Raw genomic sequence first — 18,127 nt, forward strand, 5'->3', positions numbered from 1 at the left:
TCCTATAAATCAATCCAAGAAGACTATCATTATTTGATCTAAGCAGAAGAGTGCCTCACAACAGTCTCCCTGAAAAGTGCTTTGAGAAGCTGTGTGGCCTCTTCTAAATAAAGATGGTCTTCTGTTTCTGCTCAGCCAACTCTGACACTAGCCAGGGCCCTCCCTTGTTCTAAGTAGACCATGGAACTTGGTTTCTCAAAGTGATCTCCTCCCACCCCCTGCTTCTGGAAAAAGAAGTAACCCTCCAACTACACCAGAGGGAACCAGGGTCACAGTGGTCTGTGTCCTTTCCTGTAACAAGAACTGGATGCCTAGCTGCTTTATCATAACACCCCTACTGACAACCACAGTGACAGAATAGTTCCCACCTGCCTTAACATCTAACACTTCTCTGCAGATTATAGTTCTTCAAGAGCAAGCCCCTTTTTAATCCACTCTTGCTCTCTAAGAATGAAGTCCGACTCCACATTGACAGGCTGGCACTTCCGCCCTTTGTGTAAGCACTGTAGATTTATATGTGTTTGTTTCCATTCAGTTCCCCATCCTTGCCCTCACAGCCTTTGATACTCTTTTTCCATCTTTGCCCAAAGGAAAAATGACTAAAACCTAAATAGAATCACTTTATTCAGAAGATAATCAAATACAATAAAGGGTTGACACTGAAAAAATAGCTGTGCATAAAATTATATAAATCAGCCCTGGCTGGCGTAGCTCAGTGGATTGAGCGCGGGCTGCGAACCAAAGTGTCGCAGATTCGATTCCCAGTCAGGGCATATGCCTGGGTTGCAGGCCATGATCCCCAGCAACCGCACATTGATGTTTCTCTCTCTTTCTCTCTTTCTCTCTCCCTTCCCTCTCTAAAAATAAATAAATAAAATCTTTTTTTAAAAATTATATAAATCAGCTACATTTTGCAGAAGAGATTCAGTCATTGTAAACAGGAAGAGGAACCAGAAGGGTGTCCAAATGACTGCATTGTTTCCAGCAAGTAAGTGACTCGCATGCCCTACAGTGAAGATGGCCTGACGGAGGTGCTCCTTTTAGCAGGAAGAGGAGGAGGCAGCACCAGTGCACAAGCCATGCCTCCTGGACAGCCACGTTCAGCAGTAGGCCTTGCTGAACTCCTGGAGTGCCCAGCGCTTGTTCTCAGTTGCCTGCTTGAGTTGGGTGTACTCTTTCACCAGCCTGTCAAACTCTTCCCCAAGGACTTCATAGGTGTTTAGGACCTGTTGGGACTTCTCCATGTCCTGTTCTTGTAGATGAATGGCTGCCTCCAAACGGTCCCTAAGAGCCCAGACACAGAAGATACAGGATATAAGGATCTGGCTCCTCAGAAAGTAGACAAAAATGGGAACATGTTAAAATGAATGCATCTTGAGAGTGTGGGAACCATCTCTGAATAGCTGTACCAAGCTTTCAGGAGTTCTCACCTAATGAGACGATGAACTTCCACTTTCTCAGCAGTGTAAGTATCAGACAGAATCTTTAGCTCCTCCATCCTGACAGAGGAAAAAGAAATGTGAAGCTGAGGATCCCTGATAGAAACAGAGTTAGGAATGGGACACAGTATGTGCCCATGGTCAAAGGTGTGGGCTAAGCAGTGACAATTTAAACAAGGACACTCTGAATTCCTGAGCAGTTTACCTCATAGTCAAATACCTATTTCAGAAAGCTTTAAAATAAAAGAATCAAGAATGTTGAAAGCTTTGGGGTAACCTGAAGGCTAATACTGCTGTGTTACATTTACTGGATCCCCACAAGGAAAACGAGACGAGGGCAAGGGTTGCAGGGGGTGGTTTGTCCCTTAGATCCATAGGGGTCATAACTCACCTCAGCTTAAGGATCATGGCACCGCACTTAATCTCCAAGTACTGGGCATTGATGCGGTCTAGCTCAGACTGAGTCCTCAGCCGGTGTTCTTGAAGAAGTCTCTGCAGTAAGGTGAGGCAGCGGAGGAGCACCTGAGCCCCCAGGAGGCAAGAGGAAGAGGGTGTAAAGAAGAGAAAGCAAATCAGAAGTCCCTGTCTTCCCTAAAAGTGTCCCGCGGGGTCAGGGTGAAAGAGAAGAGGCTATCCCACTGCTCAGACAAACCTGGGAGTAGGTGGCACTCTTCTTCTCTAGCAGCACCATCTGCTCCTTGTGCTGACTCTTGGCATCCTGGCACTGCTGCTTCTCACTCACCAGGACCTCTGCCAGTTTCCATACCTTTGCTGCCTTCAGGGTTTCACTGTCTGAATCTGGGCGAAGAGACAGAGCACTGATTAGACAGGAAAACCCTAACTGCTATGGCCCTTTGAAGGCCATTTTTCAGTGTCCCTATCATACTTTTAGTCCTAGAAATTCTGTCTTCTTCCAGGTTTTCTTCTAATGTCCTGTTAAAATGGCCCAGTATTTCGTAATTATGTTCTCTTCACTCTTACCTTTAATTCCACATTTGGCCCTTAATCCTTAAATTATAGAAATAAAAATGAGGGGAATACCTATTAGCATGAACTTCCCTCCATATTCCATTCTGATTCTCCTGTAAACAAACTCATCCTTCCCTGCAGCAAGAGGACACTCCAGCTTGTCACCTTACTGAATAAAAGGAGTTCGCACAAAATTCCTTACTTTTGTTCTACCAGTAAGGAAACAAACAAACATCTCCAATGTCTCCTGTGCTTCCCAAATTCTGTTCCACATCTAAAATTCAAATATATTGTTCTCATAAGAGGCAACCAGGAGCTCTGAGGGCCAGCTGTGAACAGAACACGGAAAGTCAGCGCTCACCTGAATTGGGATCGTGGTAGCAAAGCAGAGTGAAACATTTCTTCTTGAGCTGCTCTTCCACTTCAAGTAGGAGCCGGGCTCTCATCCACACAAAATCCTGCAGCCACAGAAACAAAAAGAGATACAAATAGGCCATCAGAACTGGGAAGACCAGCCAATGCATACACGAGAACAACAATCTCAATGATAACCAAAGGAAATGCATTAAGAGACATCAAGGAGATTCATTTTTAAAAAATTGAATGCTTTTAGTAAGGATATGCACAAAAATAAAATTATCAGGGTAAATCACCAGAGCACTATTTATAATGGCAAATGCCAGGAAGATGAATTTTTAGCCTGTCAAATTAGCAAAGAATAATATGACTGTCAAAATCCCATATTGATGAAAATGTGGGGAACCAAGGGCACTGAAAACACCTTTCAGGAAAACAGCTTGGCAATATACACCAATACGTTCTTATGTGTGGTATCCTCTGACCCAGTGATGCCACTTTGAGCACTAATACTGGGGAAATAATCATACAAGGGCAAAGACACATATATTCATATCAGTGTGGTCTCTTACAGCAAAAAATGTAAAAACATCTTTAATATCCATCAATAAGGCTAAACAAATTATTTTATATTCATACAATGGAATCCTGTCTGTTATTTAAACCCATGATAATAATAAGAATACTGACCACTATGTGCCTGGACACCATGCTGAGTGCGTTAGGGGTTATCATCTTCTTTACATTTATTGATCGACTTGAAAAGAAGTCCAAAAAAATATATTAAGTGAAAACAGATTATGTTCTCTATACAAGCATGGAGGGTATAACACTATTTTTGTCAAGCTGCATTTCTTTCTTTTTTTATTTAATTAATTTTTTTAAAGATTTTATTTTATTTTTTTTTTAAGAGTGAGGAAGGGAAGAAGAAAGAGAGGGAGAGAAACCTTGATTGGTTGCCTCTTGCATGCCTCCGACCAGAAACAGGGCAAGCAACCCAGGCATGCGCCCTGACTGGGAATCGAACTGGTGACCCTTTGGTTCACAGGCTGGTGCTCAATCCACCAAGCTGCACCAGCCAGGGCAACGTGTACATTTTTATAAAAACAATACAACTTAACAAAAAAGTGTTCAAATATATAGGATAAATTAAGCCAATATTTGTTCATCCCCAACCTCTGAGGGTGGCATAAGCTCCAGGAGATCTGCTTTCTCCAGTCCCAGCAGTGGAGGAGTCTCCCTCTCCTGGCTAGGACCTAAGAGCTGTGCTAGTTCAGTCACCAGTAGCTGCTGTTCAAGGGTCTCATGAAACTGAGAGAGAGAACAAAAACAAAAAGAGGTTACTCTAAAATTTCTTTCACTCCACCTCTTCCATCCTCATGAACCTGTTCTTCACACAGTTTCCAAGTCCTCAAATATGTCGTCCCCTTCAGATAACTTCTCAGCTGGCAGTGCCTTCTCCTGTTAATCTTTCTTTTCAAAATGGACTGTAGTTATGTGTCACCCACCTCTTCCCCCATAACTGAAGTCCATTCCTTTTTGATAAGCCATCATGTGAAGCTTCTTCTTCCCCCAGGTTATACAATCACAGGAAGCCACAGTTGGCCTGCTTATTCCTGTGGTAACCAACCCATGCTCTATCTCTCCTGCCTCACCTTTTTGTCCTCAGAAGTTAAATTTGCATCTTGTATCTTCACGTAGTAGTCCACAAGCAGCTCTTGAATTACTCTATGTAAAATCTCAGACCTCAGCCATGTTGTCTTACGCAGTCGAACTTCCTTCCATGCCTAGAAAATTAAAAAAATCTCAAGAAGGAACTTTTCTCTCAGAAGATTTTTCCTTTCTCCTACCATCCCTTCAACCAGGGCCCTTACCTGAGCCTGCTCCTTTGCCAGGGAGAGACTTAAACCACTCTCGTCCACATGTTGTGAGAGACTCAATAGCAGTTTGCTGAAGTGTGGGTTCTGTAACAAGTCCTCTTCACTCAGGTTACAAGGAGGAAGCTGTTTGCTGCATACTTAATGGGATGTCCCCCATTGGGACAAAAAGCAAAGAAGATATAGACTCTTAATTTATATAAATGATCATAACTCTTAGCTTAATAGTCACTTCCAAAAAACCCTAGGTTTTTGGTAGGGAAGTTTTCTAATTCTAATGAAATTAAAAAATAGAGACCTGGCTGATGTGGCTCAAGGGATTGAGTGCTGGCCTGCAAACCAAAGGGTCGCTGGTTCAATTTCCTGTCTAGGGCACATGCCTGGATTGTAGGCCAGGTCCCCAGTAGGCGGTGCATGAGAGGGAACCACATATTGATGTTTCTCTCCCTCCCTTCTCCTCTCTAAAAATAAATAAATAAAATATTTAAAAAAAATTTCAGCCCTGGCTGGCATGGCTCAGTGGATTGAGTGATGGACTACGAACCAGAGGATCACAGGTTCGGTTCCTGGTCAGGGCATGTGCCTGGGTTTCGGGCCAGGTCTCCAGTAGGGGGCACCCATGTGTCAACCACACATTGATATTTCTCTCCCTCTCTTTAAAAACAAACAAAAATTTTCAAAACCAAAAAAAATATGAAAATATATATCCACAAATAAATAGAGACAATGCTCAAAATAACAAGCATTATATTATATACAGGGGCACTAATCAAGAATTAGGAAATGAGTCTTTAATAAAAGTAAGATCTTAAAAATGGAAACACAGTTGAAGAGTATGAGACAATCTGAAATCAAGAGTAAAGGACCCTTTAGTAGGGATAACCCCAGTACCCAAATTGTCTCAGTCACACAGAATAACTACAGTTCTTCAGGAAGGGAAAAAAAAACATGCAAAGTTCCAACTTTGTATACAATCTCTACTCTTATAAGGAAGTCTGAATGTATACTCTCCTTGAAAGTAAAAAATTTTAACTGACCAAATTTCTCCTCAATGTAAATCAAGCTGAGTAAACCACGGGGACGCAGAACAACACATGCATGACAAACAGTCAAGAAACTGGGATCCTGTTGTAATTCCACATGTTTAAGGGGCTTTCTTTCCATCTCTTTTTTGATGTGCTTTCTGCTGGGGTCCTCTGTTTTACTCCTACTTACCAAACATTCAAATTTTCATTCTTTGGACCATCATACCCAAAGTCCTTTTAGAGAAGAAGAAATCTCCCCCCCACAAGGCAGAAGGATCAATATGAAAATGGTCAAAATATAGGAGATTCAAGTCCTTGAAGGATTCAAGATATAGAAAGGACTTGAGATATGGAAAGGATTCAAGATATGAAAGGATCTGAGATTTTGGAGACAAGATGAAACAATTTAAGACATAGGTAGGAATAAAGCCTTTAAGGAGTTTTCTGGCTACCCTTATCTTCTGGATATGTTTGCTCACACAGCATGGGAGCATCTTGAGTTTTTAGTTTACTGTACAAGCATATACTAAACAAGAGTCAGTGTAATCTGTTTTCTAATAACACAGTGATTGAGAATCTTCATGTACCCTAATTTCCCTAGAAACATAAGCTTCTGTGAGAGGAACAATACTGGTGAACATTATAAATCCTTTTTTTTACAGAAGATTAAGAACCTGGATAAAACTTCTCTGGATAAGTCATCAAACCTCTTGCAAAAAGCCTTGGCTGGTGTGGCTCAGTGCATTGAGCACCGGCCTGTGAACCCCAGTCAGGGCCATGCCTGGGATGAGGGTCAGGTCCCCAGTATGAGGTGCTCCAGAAGCAACCATACTTTGATGTTTCTCTCTTTCTCTCTTTCTCCCTCTCTTCCCCTCTGTCTAGAAATAAATAAATAAAAATCTAAAAAAAAAAAGCCTCTTGCAAATGGCTACCCTTACCTTGTTGGAGTATTTCCATCCCCTCTCCAGGTGAGCAGAAATCCCCAGATGCCATCTGATATTCTTATCTTTGGAATCAAGAGAGAGAGAAAACAAACAAAAAAAATGAATAAACTGGCTGGCTGCTCCAGAGGAAACTATCTTGGGTTCAAATACCTATTGTCTACAAGCTGGGGAGGAACTTCAGGGATGCCTCTTAACAGGAAGGGAGTATATTACACATCCTGGGTCCCAAGCTCTTATACATGTTTTATAGACAAACAGACTTATCAGTGGCAAAGCATTTTGCATTCTAAACACATAAATGTTTCCATTTCTTATAAGCTGCCTAAAAAGGAGCCTCCATAGGCAAGAAAACTTTCTAATTCATTAGTCTAAGCAGGAGGGTGCCCCCTATCCCCACCATTATTTCTAAGCTAAAACTGAGCTGCTGCTTCCCAGTTATTCAAAATCTACTCCCTCGTCAATCACTCAGCTCTTAAATTCCACAATAATTTCTTGCACTTGTTTAACTTTTTTCCTCTAAGACATGTTGGTAGTTTGTGTTCATTAACTCCAGAAACCCCTTTCTGAGTGACAAATCATCCCACATTTGCACAACAACTGGTTTTCACATAACAGAATTAGTAAAGAGCACCCAGAAGAAAGAGCATGACAAGATGCACAGGGAGGTCATCGCCAAAACAGTAATGCAAAGGTGTAGTTAATGCAGCTGAGGCCAGGACATGGGCTGTGGGTGTTTTGCCAGAACATAGAATAAACTGGAAAGAATGACATCAACACAAAGGAGCAGTGGAGATGGGCAGTTTGGGCTCTGGAGACAAATTTTTTCCCTTGACATTATTTTCCATTTTGCTGCTCCATCCCCTCCTCTAAGGTATCAGACTCCAAAGGAAAGCTGTGCCTTCCAGAGCAGAACAGACATAGAAGGTTATTACGATTTAACACTTCGTGTTCACAGAGCATTTGGTTTACCCCCTTATTTTATGAGTAACATCAAAGGAACTACTCATTTGTTTTGTAACATGGTCTAGAGCAGAACGCAAATAAGGAGTCAGAATGCTAGTACTTAATTTGCAGTTCAGCCGTTGTTAGTGAATTTGAGGGAAATGTTTTTTTTGTGTGTGCCAAACTTCCTTCCACCTGCAAAACTGAGATAACGATTCCTGTCTTGGAGAGACATTAAGAATTAATAACACAATCTACTTGTTAACAAAAGCCACTACTTAGGTAAGCTCGGTGTTTTCGCAATTCTGTTTATCGTCGATCTAAGCCTGCAAATAAAAGTTCTGCAGGCAAATTTCACACACGAAAATAAGGACCACCCTAAATTTCTACAAAGTGAATGTTACCGCCTCTCCAGGGGAACTGCCCACTTGGATTTTTTTTTACAGCGATTTTCTTTACCCTTTTTAAATGTAGAGGGCGTGGACAACGGCGGCAAACAGGCTGGATTCTCCACCCTCTGCACTCAGACGTGTTAAAACGCTGCTACAGGGACCCAAGTATTTAAATATTCTGACTCAGGCGTCTTTTAAATTTTTAGAGCTGTCTTCACACGCTGCACTGAACGTTAAATTGATTTTACAGGTATTTTCACAAGATGTGACCCTTATAGGGCCCGACATGAATCAAAATGCGGAGCGGGCTCTCCGGCGCCTACTTGCCTTTTGTCTGGGAAGCCAGTTTCCCAAGGCCGAGAGCGGCCTCAGACGCGGGGCCGACAGGATTGACCAGGCCTCCTCTTCCCTGCAGCGCCGCCCGCCGACCCTGTGAAGCAAACCTGCACACCAAGGAGCAGCAGAAGCTCCAGGTGCAAGGCGGAGCGAACTGGGGCGTCAACACCCAGGACCCCGCCCGCGTCCGGGCTCCGGAACTTCTCACACAGGCCCCGCGCAGACGTTGGGGGAATCTAGGATTCGGAGGACCGCCGGGGAAGGTCGGAGGGGAAAAAGCAGAAAGAACAGGGGAAGTCTCGTGAGGGCGAGGGGGCGGGGCCACAACCGAGGCGGGAACGGTAGGTCCCACCCCTCGCCGCGCTCACGCCCTTAGACGCCAACGGCCGCAGAACTGGGATTCGGAGTCGGTGTTTGGAAAGCCAGCCGTCCTCGGAATCATTCTTTAAACTTTCTCCTGGATACCTACGTCACGGTGAGGGCGAACATTGATAAAATGGTAGTGATTGCCAACTTCTCCTGAGGGCCTTTGATGAGTCGGGCACTATGCGGAGCGTTTGACTTGCCTTGCTTCGCCTCAGTTACAGCGCCCTACGAAGTCACTATCAGACCCGAATGGAAACTTAGGGCGCAAAGACGTTAAGTGACTTCTTCTGGGTGGCGCTGGCCCAATGTTTAGGGTCGAAACCTGACCCAATGGCCCTTTGAACCTTCTCAGACCTGCCTCTCACGCCCACCTCAATCTCCCCACTCAGGCGCTGCCCACCAGCTCTGCCCCCTGGGTGGGCTTCTCCAAAGTCGTCCTCCAAGCTCCTCTGCCCTCTTCTTTATCTCACATCCTTCATTCATCTCTCTCTTTCTCTCTTAAATATATGGACATTTATTGTTTGCTTAATGAGAAGTCTGGAGCTGAGGGTGCTGAGACTTCTCAACACGTGCCAAACAGGAAGGAAGGAGAAAAGGCATTCTTCCTATAACAGTAAGGCAAGAAATTCTTTCCCAGAAGCACCCACCAGACTTTCCCATATTTCATTGGCCAGACTAGAGGTGACCTGACCACCTCTAGACCAGTGGGCTGGGTATCTTCCATTTGCGTCCCCCCTCCCCCTGCCCAGATCCATAATTTGCCCTTCAACGCCAAGTGCAGCCGGTTGGGACTACTTGTAAGGATCTCAAGGTGGCCATATTCCCTGGTTTTAGCCTAGGGGTGTCCCAGGAATAGGTTGGAGGGAGAGAGACAATGATGGAGGAGGGGGACAATTTCCCTGACTTCCTCCATGGGCTTAACCTCAGGTTGGCTCGGGACTTCAACCTAAGGTTGTTGTTCCTCTCAAGGGCCCACCCCCCTTCCCGATGTCTTAAACCCTACCACTGTCTTCTTTCCCAAGTTAACTGAAATCTGTCATTAGGTGAATTATTTCAAAAATAATATTTGATGCTAAGTAAATTCCACCAAGGTATCAAGTCTCTTGCGTCAGAAGAGAAGCTGATAGTCTAGCTGGTAGGGAAGGAATCTCAGTCTAGGTGTGCTGGGTGGTAGAGTTTAACCTTTTCTTTTAGTACCAACTAGAGAATTATTCTAGCAATACATAGAATAGTGCAATCCAGTGCAGAAATTTTATATCCCTAGTCATCTTGTCAGCTGCCACCTTTCATGCTTAATACTAAAGTGCTGTCATTTTCTAAGGCTTTTAAAAATCATTTATGCTTCCTCAGCTCTGTAGTGCAGCATCATTAAATATCAGTCATAATGCCCCTAACAAATGGCACTTGGGAAAAATAGGAGGCATGTTTGGATGACTCAGGGCTGATCAGGAATCTACTGAAATTTCATGGCCCATATTTGTCAAGTTTTTAGTATGGTATCTCAGAGCTTTAGCTAGGCAGCTCTAAAGTATTTGGGAAATGAGGAGGTGAAGGATGCAATCAATGGCCTATCTTCAGGTAGAAGGGTAGAGTCGAGAGTCATGGGAAGCCTTGAATAGGATCAAAGCTTCAAATGCAATTATCTGTGCCATCTCTGTCTCTGACAAACTGAGTGACCTGGAGCTTCAGGTTCCTTATCTGTCAAAAGGAGGAAATAACATATTTTTTAGCTCCTCCAATCTCATAGTGTTGATGTAATGATCAAATGAGATAATGGCTGAGAAAGTAACTTTGGAAAGACTATCAAAGTGAGGTGATTTAAAGTTGACACATATTAAGCACTTATTAAGTGCCTTGGGAGAGACATAAAGATAACGTATAACCCAATCCCAGATCTGAAGAGGTTCAGAATCTAGTTGAGAAGATAAGACATGCACATGAAAAGTGAATAAGCAGCAAAGAGGTGTCAAAAGAGCAGTTTAGATTATAAATACTAGAGAAACTCGAAGAAGGTACAGAATTCTTTCTGCAGGAATGGATAGGAAAGACTATGAAATATATCTTATCTTAGCTAGGCCTGAAAGGAGAGAAAATTTGGATCAGTTAGAATGGAGGAAACATCCCAGCAAGTGGATATGGAGACAAAGAGTCCAAGCTGCATTCTGGGTCCAAGAGGAGACTGGACCAGCTGAAGCACTGGATTTCATAGGCCAGTTCTGGGTAAGACTAGAAAGTTAAGCCAAGACACCATCCTGGCAGTTAAAACAAGCAAAATACTGAAAAAGGATCTTATAATCAGACACCATCTGGTGTCCTTAAGCAAGAAAAAATTGCATGAATCTGTAGGATTCATTTTCTTCCCATTCCTACTCTTCCCCAACCCCACATTTTTGTTCTGGCTTTAAAAAAAAGCTTTACTGAGATAGTTTGTCATACAATATTTAAAGTATACAATTCATTATGTTTTCACATAACCATACATCTGTGAAACCATCACCACAACCCAAACAGTGAACATGTGTATCATCCCCTAAGTGTTTACTTTGCTCTATTGTAACTCTTCTCACTGGCGATTCCCAACAACTGCTCTACTTTCTCTTACTATGGATTTGTCTGTATTTTCTAGAATTTTATATAAATGGAATCTTTTTTGGCTCATTTCACAACATAATTTTGAGATTCATATATGTTATTGCTAGTATCAATAACTCATTTTTAAAATTCATGTCTTTTTATTTCTGAGAAGTAGTGCGGAATCCTCTTTAAAAACCTTAATTTGGAAAAAAAAAAAAAACACCTTAATTTGTTTGGGTTTGTATTTAAGGAGGTGCTTCCTCCAAGATTCCAAGGTTGCCTATCTCAGTGCTTGGCATACAAAAGCACTTATTTGTTGAAAGAATGAATTTCTGACCATTCCCAGAGTGCTAATACCTTGTATAGTTGTTTTTGTTGTTGTTGTTGCTCTGTGGAATGCTTGGCCTTTATTTCTTGTCTCTTCAACAGTGTTGTTCCTCTCACCTTCTGCTATGCCATATGCAAAATACAATCACTCATTTCTTAAATGTTCTTTAATGATAAAGCCAAGAACATGCTCAAGTATTCCTGAGCTAAACTCTTGTGTGGGGTTGAGGGGCTATAAAAAGATGAATTAGGCATAACTCCAGCCCACAATCCACTACCTTCTTGAAGATGTTGCTCTTGACAAGTATTTTTAAAATATCCATGTATGGTTTTTTCTTTTCATATATCTGTTTTTTGAAAAATGTAAATGGGATTCTGAGAAAAAGTCTACTTAAACCTTTCAGACTTGGACATTCCTTTGCTGCATTTTTAGAATTTCAGAGAAAAGCCCTGGCCGATGTAGCTCAGTGGATTGAGTGCTGACCTGCAGACTGAAAGGTCGCCTGTTTGATTCCCAGTAAGGGCACATGCCTGGACTGCAGGCCAGGTCCCCAGTGTGGGTGTGCAAGAGGCAACCATTCTATAAATCTCTCGCATGTCAAGGTTTCTCTCCCTGTCTTCCTCCCTTCCCTTCTCTCTATAAAGAAATTAAATAAATAAAATCTTTTAAAAAAAGAAACAATTTCAGAGAATTGCTGAGACATTGCAGGGCCTCTGCCTCCCACACTCTATCCAGGAAACAAAATAATGCTCTAAAGATAGAGATTTCAGGTGAGTATTTAGTATTCAACTTGTCAAATTAATGGAAACTTTTGAGTAGACTATGTCTCACACTGAAAACATAGACTTAAATAACCAGTTTCAAAGGTAGGAAGCTAAAATAGCCATTGGACTGTGGAACCACACTTTAAAAAAACAAAACACCACTTTGAAAGTATCTGAAGACAAGTAGCAGGAATATATGATATTTTAGACCCAGAAACTAGTTTCAGGAATTAAAAATTTCACAGGCAGTCAGGAGATTTTAGAATTATTTTTAAGGATGTTCACTGAAAAATAAAGGTATTCAGAGTCACAGCTATTGATAATTAAGCTAGAAAATTTCATGCCTATTGTTAAGTACATGATTTAAAGGGATAACAAGTAGGTAGACAATATGTAATCAACCTATGACATCAAATGAAAATTTTAGAACAAATGTTCATAATGTGCCATTTTTGCAACTGCTCAACCCTTCCAAGGGATTTCAAATCCAGACCCTAGTGGTTTCAAGGGTTGCCTGCCTGTTCATGGAAACTTTTGTCATACAATCTGGAATAAGCCTGATTTTACTTTAAGACACTGTTGTGAAGAGGACATAAACAAGGCTCAATAGGGAATTTTAGATCTGAAAGAACAGCTGAGAAGTTTAGCTCCAAAAATGGGACAGATTGAAACAATTTTTACCAAAGGAACATGAGACAGTAAAGGAAATTAATTCAGAAGAAGACAACTAGTATTATTTTGAGCAGCTAGATATGATACACAAGGTGAACAGTTCTTGTTATAACATTTGAGTGTCCTGCTATAGTGAGAGAATAAGTGCCAGGCTGGTAAGTATGGATTTTAAATTGATGGTGACACTGTCTTATACTGAGTTGCATGTGAAAGAGATTTTTGCCTTTAAAAATTATATTAGAACCAGTGGTAGAAATAGACCAACCAGAGGGCGTTTGGAGTTTCAGCTTGGGAAGAACATAATATTTTAAATTTTGAAAGTCAGCCTATAATCATTAAGGCATTATAATAAAAAATAAAAACCTTAAAACCTTAAGGAAGTTAGCAATTTCGTATTTATGAAAGAGAAATTTTGGTAAACTAATTTATAGTATGCAAGCATGGTAGCTAAGTAGATGAAGTATCACATCGGGGTTTCCTATGACTATGTTGCCTTATTAAAAAAACAAAACAAAACAAACTCAGGCACAGCCCTGACTGGTGTGGCTCAGTTGGTTGGGCATCCTGCAAACTGCAAGGTGGCCAGTTCCATTCCTGGTCAGGGCACATGCCTGAATTGCAGATCCATCCCTGTTGGGGTGTGTGTGAGAGGCAGCCAATCAATGCTTCTTTCACATCAATGTTTCTCCTTTCCTTCCCCTCTCTCTAAGAATGAATAAATAAATAATTCTAAAAAAAAAAATAAGAATAGGCACAGATAATTCTGAAATGGGTGCTTTTCTTGGTCAGGTAATTTACTGGTACCTTCAAATGATTAATGAGAGGATGTACAGACGGGGAGGTCATTCAGTTCATCCAAATCAAGTGTTACTTACTCAGATGCCTGTGGGATCTAGGCAGGTAAGCAATTTGTGAAGTGTACAAAAGAAGGAATGGTAGGGACTGTGACAAACTAAGGAGAGAATACAGTGAATAAAGGAGGAGCCATCCCTCTGTTCCAACCAATTGCTGTCATGTGGGAATGGAAGTCTAGGGGTGACAGATACGATTATTCTAAAAATCTTAGAAACCCAGCTCTTCATATACAATACACAGATTTTTATGTGAAGTATCCTAAATTACCAATGTTGGCAGCCAGTTATTTTATTCGTAATTTACTACAGAGGCAGTACACATGTATTGTATAAAAATAGAAAATGTAGGCTAACAATAAAACATTTTCACCATAGATTACCTTAGTGCATATCCTTTCAGATAATTTTTCCATAAATATGTAGACTTTTAAAAACAAAATATGATTACCCTCTATATATGGTTTTGGAACTAGTGTTAATGATTTTGACCTTTTTTAAAAAATTACATTTATTTTATTGATCATGCTATTATAGTTTTCCCAACTTTTCCCCCTTTGCCTCCCTCCACTCCACCCCCCTCCCCCACTCCCTCAGGCAGTCCCCACACCATTGTTCATGTCCATGGGTCATGGGTATAAGTTCTGTGGCTACTCCATTTCCTATACTGTACTTTACATCCCCATGGCTATTCTGCAAGTACCCGTTTGTACTTCTTAATCCCCTCACCTCTTCACTTATTCCTCTTCACCCCCGCCCCATTTTGCAAGCATCAAAAAGCTCTTCGTATCCATGATTATGTCTCTGTTCTTCTTGTGTTGATGGAGTCTCAGATGTGGCACCTGCCTTCTGGCTCTTTGGCTCTGCCCACCTTTCTGTCTGGGAGAAAGCTGTCCCCCAGCTCTCGCCTTGAGGCCAGACACTTCAATTTCTCTCTATATGCCATTGGTGACTTTCAAGATCCTGGTGATAGAGCTCAGAGGGAATGAGTCTGAGTAGTTTCTTTAAGAGGAACTGCTTGGGACTCCAGAAGTTTCTTTCACTGACTCAATCCCTGATGGTTTTTGCAGCCAGAAGTTATAGAGACTTATTTTCCTGGCACTGGTACCCTGGGCTGGGAAGCCTGGTGTGGGGCTGGGACTCCTTGTTCCAAAGATATCCCTCCTGAATTTTTATCCACCACATATACATGTGGGACCAGCCTGTTCCACATCTCTGCAACTTCTACCAGTCTGGATGGATGCGGTTTCATTAATTCAGTAGTTGTCAGACTTTCATTTAGCTGATTTCTGCCAGTTCTGAGTGATTGTTATTCTATAATTTAGTTGTAATTCTGATGTGGTTGTGAAAGGTGGTGAGCCATGTTTACCCATGCCACCATCTTGACCAGAAGTCTTAATAATTTGCACCTCATCTAATCTGATCCATGTTAACAATTTTCCAATTAACCCCAATTATCTTTAATAGCGAATTGTTTAAACTAATATGAAATTCAGGACCATGCATTATCTTGTTACTACTGTATTTTTCGGACTATAAGATGTACTCCGCACGCGCCCCCGCCCCCCCAATTTAGGAGGAATAATGGTTGTTAATGCTGCTGTTGAGTTCTGTTTACCTGTACATTGGTGAAATATAATTTTATTTGTTATTAAATATTTTACCACATTTTTTGCTTCAAAAATGTTAGCCCTATTTTCCTCCTCTAAAACCTAGGTGCATCTTATGGTCCGAAAAATATGGTATATACCTTAAATATCTCTAATCTAGTAGTTTTGACTTAAAAAAAATCATACTGACTTGCTGAAGAGAGCTGGCCAGGTGCCCTACAGAATGCCTCACCATGTGGATTTGTCTAGTTGCTATCTCCTAGTGTCCTTTAGTTTGTTCTCTATCCCCAGCATTTCCTGTAAACTGCAAGTTACACCTAATAATTCTTTTGGGGGATCAGAAGTAGCTAGGATATATACTGGGTTTGGTTATGTATTTGCCTCACACTGGAATTGTTGGTCTACTGGTTGGTGATACTAAGACCCATTCTAGGAAACAAGTGACGACAGTGTGATCCCTCCAACACAATTACGCTTCTGGCCTCAAGACTAGCCTGATAGTGTTACAATCAATAGTGTTACAATCAATAGTGTTACACTCAATAGTGTTACACTATTGAATATTCAGTTGTCTACCAGCCATTTCACCTATGGTTTTGACATTAATTAATAATCTTTGCCAGATCAATAATTTTGTTAAGTTCACAAAATGCTGTTTGTCAAATTCTGTCACTCTTTCTGTATTTATTAGCTGGCATTTTCCTCTCAACTAGGGTTCAAATTAATTTTATAAAAAATAGCTGCCAGTGGGCCAAACTCACTGGCAGCAGGATTTAGCCTATGAGCTTCCACTCTCTGATCTACAGTCTAAGCTAGACAAAATCTCATCCTTGTCATCTGTACCCTGCAGTATTAGGTCCTTTGTTTGTAACACTCAATTACTTTGCACTTGTTGATATGTTGCTTGTAATCTTCTGAAGGCATTTTATGTATTTGTCTCCCTGGCTAGACAGTGACCTTCTCAAAGGCAGGGACTCTCCTGCAGTATATATCTTTTGCTTCTACTAATGTGCTTTTAAAGTTACTTTGGCTACTGCTAATTCTAATTAACAACAACAAAAAGCACTAATAAAAACCAAATGTTTTCATCACTGCTTTTTGTGTTCCCTGTACTACTAAACTTTCCCTAAATATATATCACAATGATGTGCTTATCACATTTCCAGTTTACCTTTGCTGTGGGAATACCTGTGATGGAGTGGGAGGAAAGAAGGAAAATAAGCTCTTTTTTGGCCTTCAAAAGTGTCATCACTCAGAGTTTCTAGTTCTTCATTCAGTAAAATGAGGTGACTGGGTTATCTCTAAAGTCACACCTGGCTTGGCTCTCTAAGTCTCTGGGATACATACATAATTAGTAGCTTCTGGTGTATTCCTCCCAACCCATTGTGCCCTGCTTGGACAGCACCTTGGTTCCCTTCACCATCAGCAGTATCCTTTCTAAGCTTAGGTGAAATAATACCCACAGGCACAGAATTTGCTTCTGATGACTCTCCTCCCATCACAGTTAGACTTGTCTAATCTACACATCCCAGTAAGTTTTCTCGTATTTCCAAAGTTGAACCTTAGTTGTTTATAACTAGAGCCAAGTGTGGCTGTTTCAAGGGCCCTGTACAAGCAATTGTCATAGCAGAGGCCCAGTCTTAAGTCTTCTTGCTGCAAGGGAGGAGAGGATGGAAAGGGCTGAGACTGGTTGGACCTTTGCCCTTATTGTGGAGCCTCACCATTAGGGCTCTGAATGACCCCAGGCCAGCTCTGAGGTATGGTATGGATCTTTCTAAAAAACAAAATGAAATAAAAATGCTTTAGCTCACTTATTCTTCCAAATGCTTTTATTTCAGTTCTATAGTCTCCTTCCTCGTTTTATTCCCTTCTGTAAAGGTACAATCTCAAGGACCTCTTCCCAACTGGCTTTATGTGCCTGGAGTTAGCTCTTTCCCTAGAAATAAGTCAGATAGAGAAAGACAAATACCATCTGATTTCACTTATACATGGAATCTAAAGTACAAAATAAATGAACAAACATAATAGAAAAAAAACTGTCCTCCTCTGTGGCTGAGGACAGTCTCCAGCCTGATTATGAATGGAATCTTATCATTTCCTGGCTTTGAGAGCTCCAGGTAGGAAAAGGGGAAACATCGCTAAGGAGTAAGGCAGAAAGTCACCACCAGCTTTATTTTTTAAAGAACTTTAAAAAAAATCCCCACTTGAGGATATGTTTATTGATTTCAGAGGTCTGAGAGAGAGGAGAAAGAAGAGAGAAACATTGATTGTTTGCTTCCCATATGCACCTCAACTAGGGATCCAACCTGCAACCTAGGTATGTGCCTTGACCCAGAATCAGACCTGCAACCTTTGGTGTACTGGACAGTGCTCCAGTTGGCCAGGGCCCCCAGCCTTGATAAACCACATTCAGGCCGGTGACAAATGGGACTAGTCAGAGCAAATAGCCAAAGTCATCTATAAAAGCCTGACCCCTGTCCCTTGACTGTAGCCTAAAAAGACACAAAATGAATCCATAATTCTTCCATTTTCTCCTCTACCCCATCTCAGTGGCTGTTGATGGCAATCAGGTGGAGAGTTGCCAAACACGATCTACCTGTTGCTGTATCCTTGGCAGCACCCTATGAATTTTTCACTATCAACTGTAAATATTAAATACAACTATTAAGGATGAGCTATCT

The 18,127-nt window shown here is 41.4% G+C and overlaps 1 protein-coding gene across 1 annotated transcript; it reads right to left on the reverse strand.

Annotated features, from left to right (window-relative positions):
• Positions 1 to 607: 607 nt before the first annotated feature.
• On the reverse strand, positions 608 to 8,576 carry HAUS4 (HAUS augmin like complex subunit 4). The gene is made up of 10 exons (XM_045841158.1): positions 8,273 to 8,576; positions 6,606 to 6,673; positions 4,640 to 4,782; positions 4,421 to 4,552; positions 3,942 to 4,076; positions 2,770 to 2,866; positions 2,092 to 2,237; positions 1,831 to 1,961; positions 1,431 to 1,499; positions 608 to 1,284 (listed from the first exon to the last, which is right to left on the reverse strand). Exons 2-10 carry the CDS (start codon positions 6,658 to 6,660, stop codon positions 1,101 to 1,103), a joined length of 1,092 nt encoding a protein of 363 aa, XP_045697114.1. The 5' UTR covers positions 6,661 to 6,673; positions 8,273 to 8,576; the 3' UTR covers positions 608 to 1,100.
• Positions 8,577 to 18,127: the final 9,551 nt, after the last annotated feature.

The sequence above is a fragment of the Phyllostomus hastatus genome, unplaced genomic scaffold (genome assembly GCF_019186645.2).
Source record: "Phyllostomus hastatus isolate PE091 unplaced genomic scaffold, TTU_PhHast_1.1 phas_contig_348, whole genome shotgun sequence".
Lineage (NCBI taxonomy): Eukaryota > Metazoa > Chordata > Mammalia > Chiroptera > Phyllostomidae > Phyllostomus > Phyllostomus hastatus.

What these genes read in the sequence shown, in the direction of transcription:
- HAUS4 (XM_045841158.1), bottom strand. Translation starts at nt 6,660, where the DNA reads ATGGCATCTGGGGATTTCTGCTCACCTGGAGAGGGGATGGAAATACTC. An exon ending in GATGGAAATACTCCAACAAG is followed by an intron (nt 4,783 to 6,605) that starts GTAAGGGTAGCC and finishes CATCCCATTAAG; the next exon opens with TATGCAGCAAACAGCTTCCT. An exon ending in CTACCACGATCCCAATTCAG is followed by an intron (nt 2,238 to 2,769) that starts GTGAGCGCTGAC and finishes CTCTTCGCCCAG; the next exon opens with ATTCAGACAGTGAAACCCTG.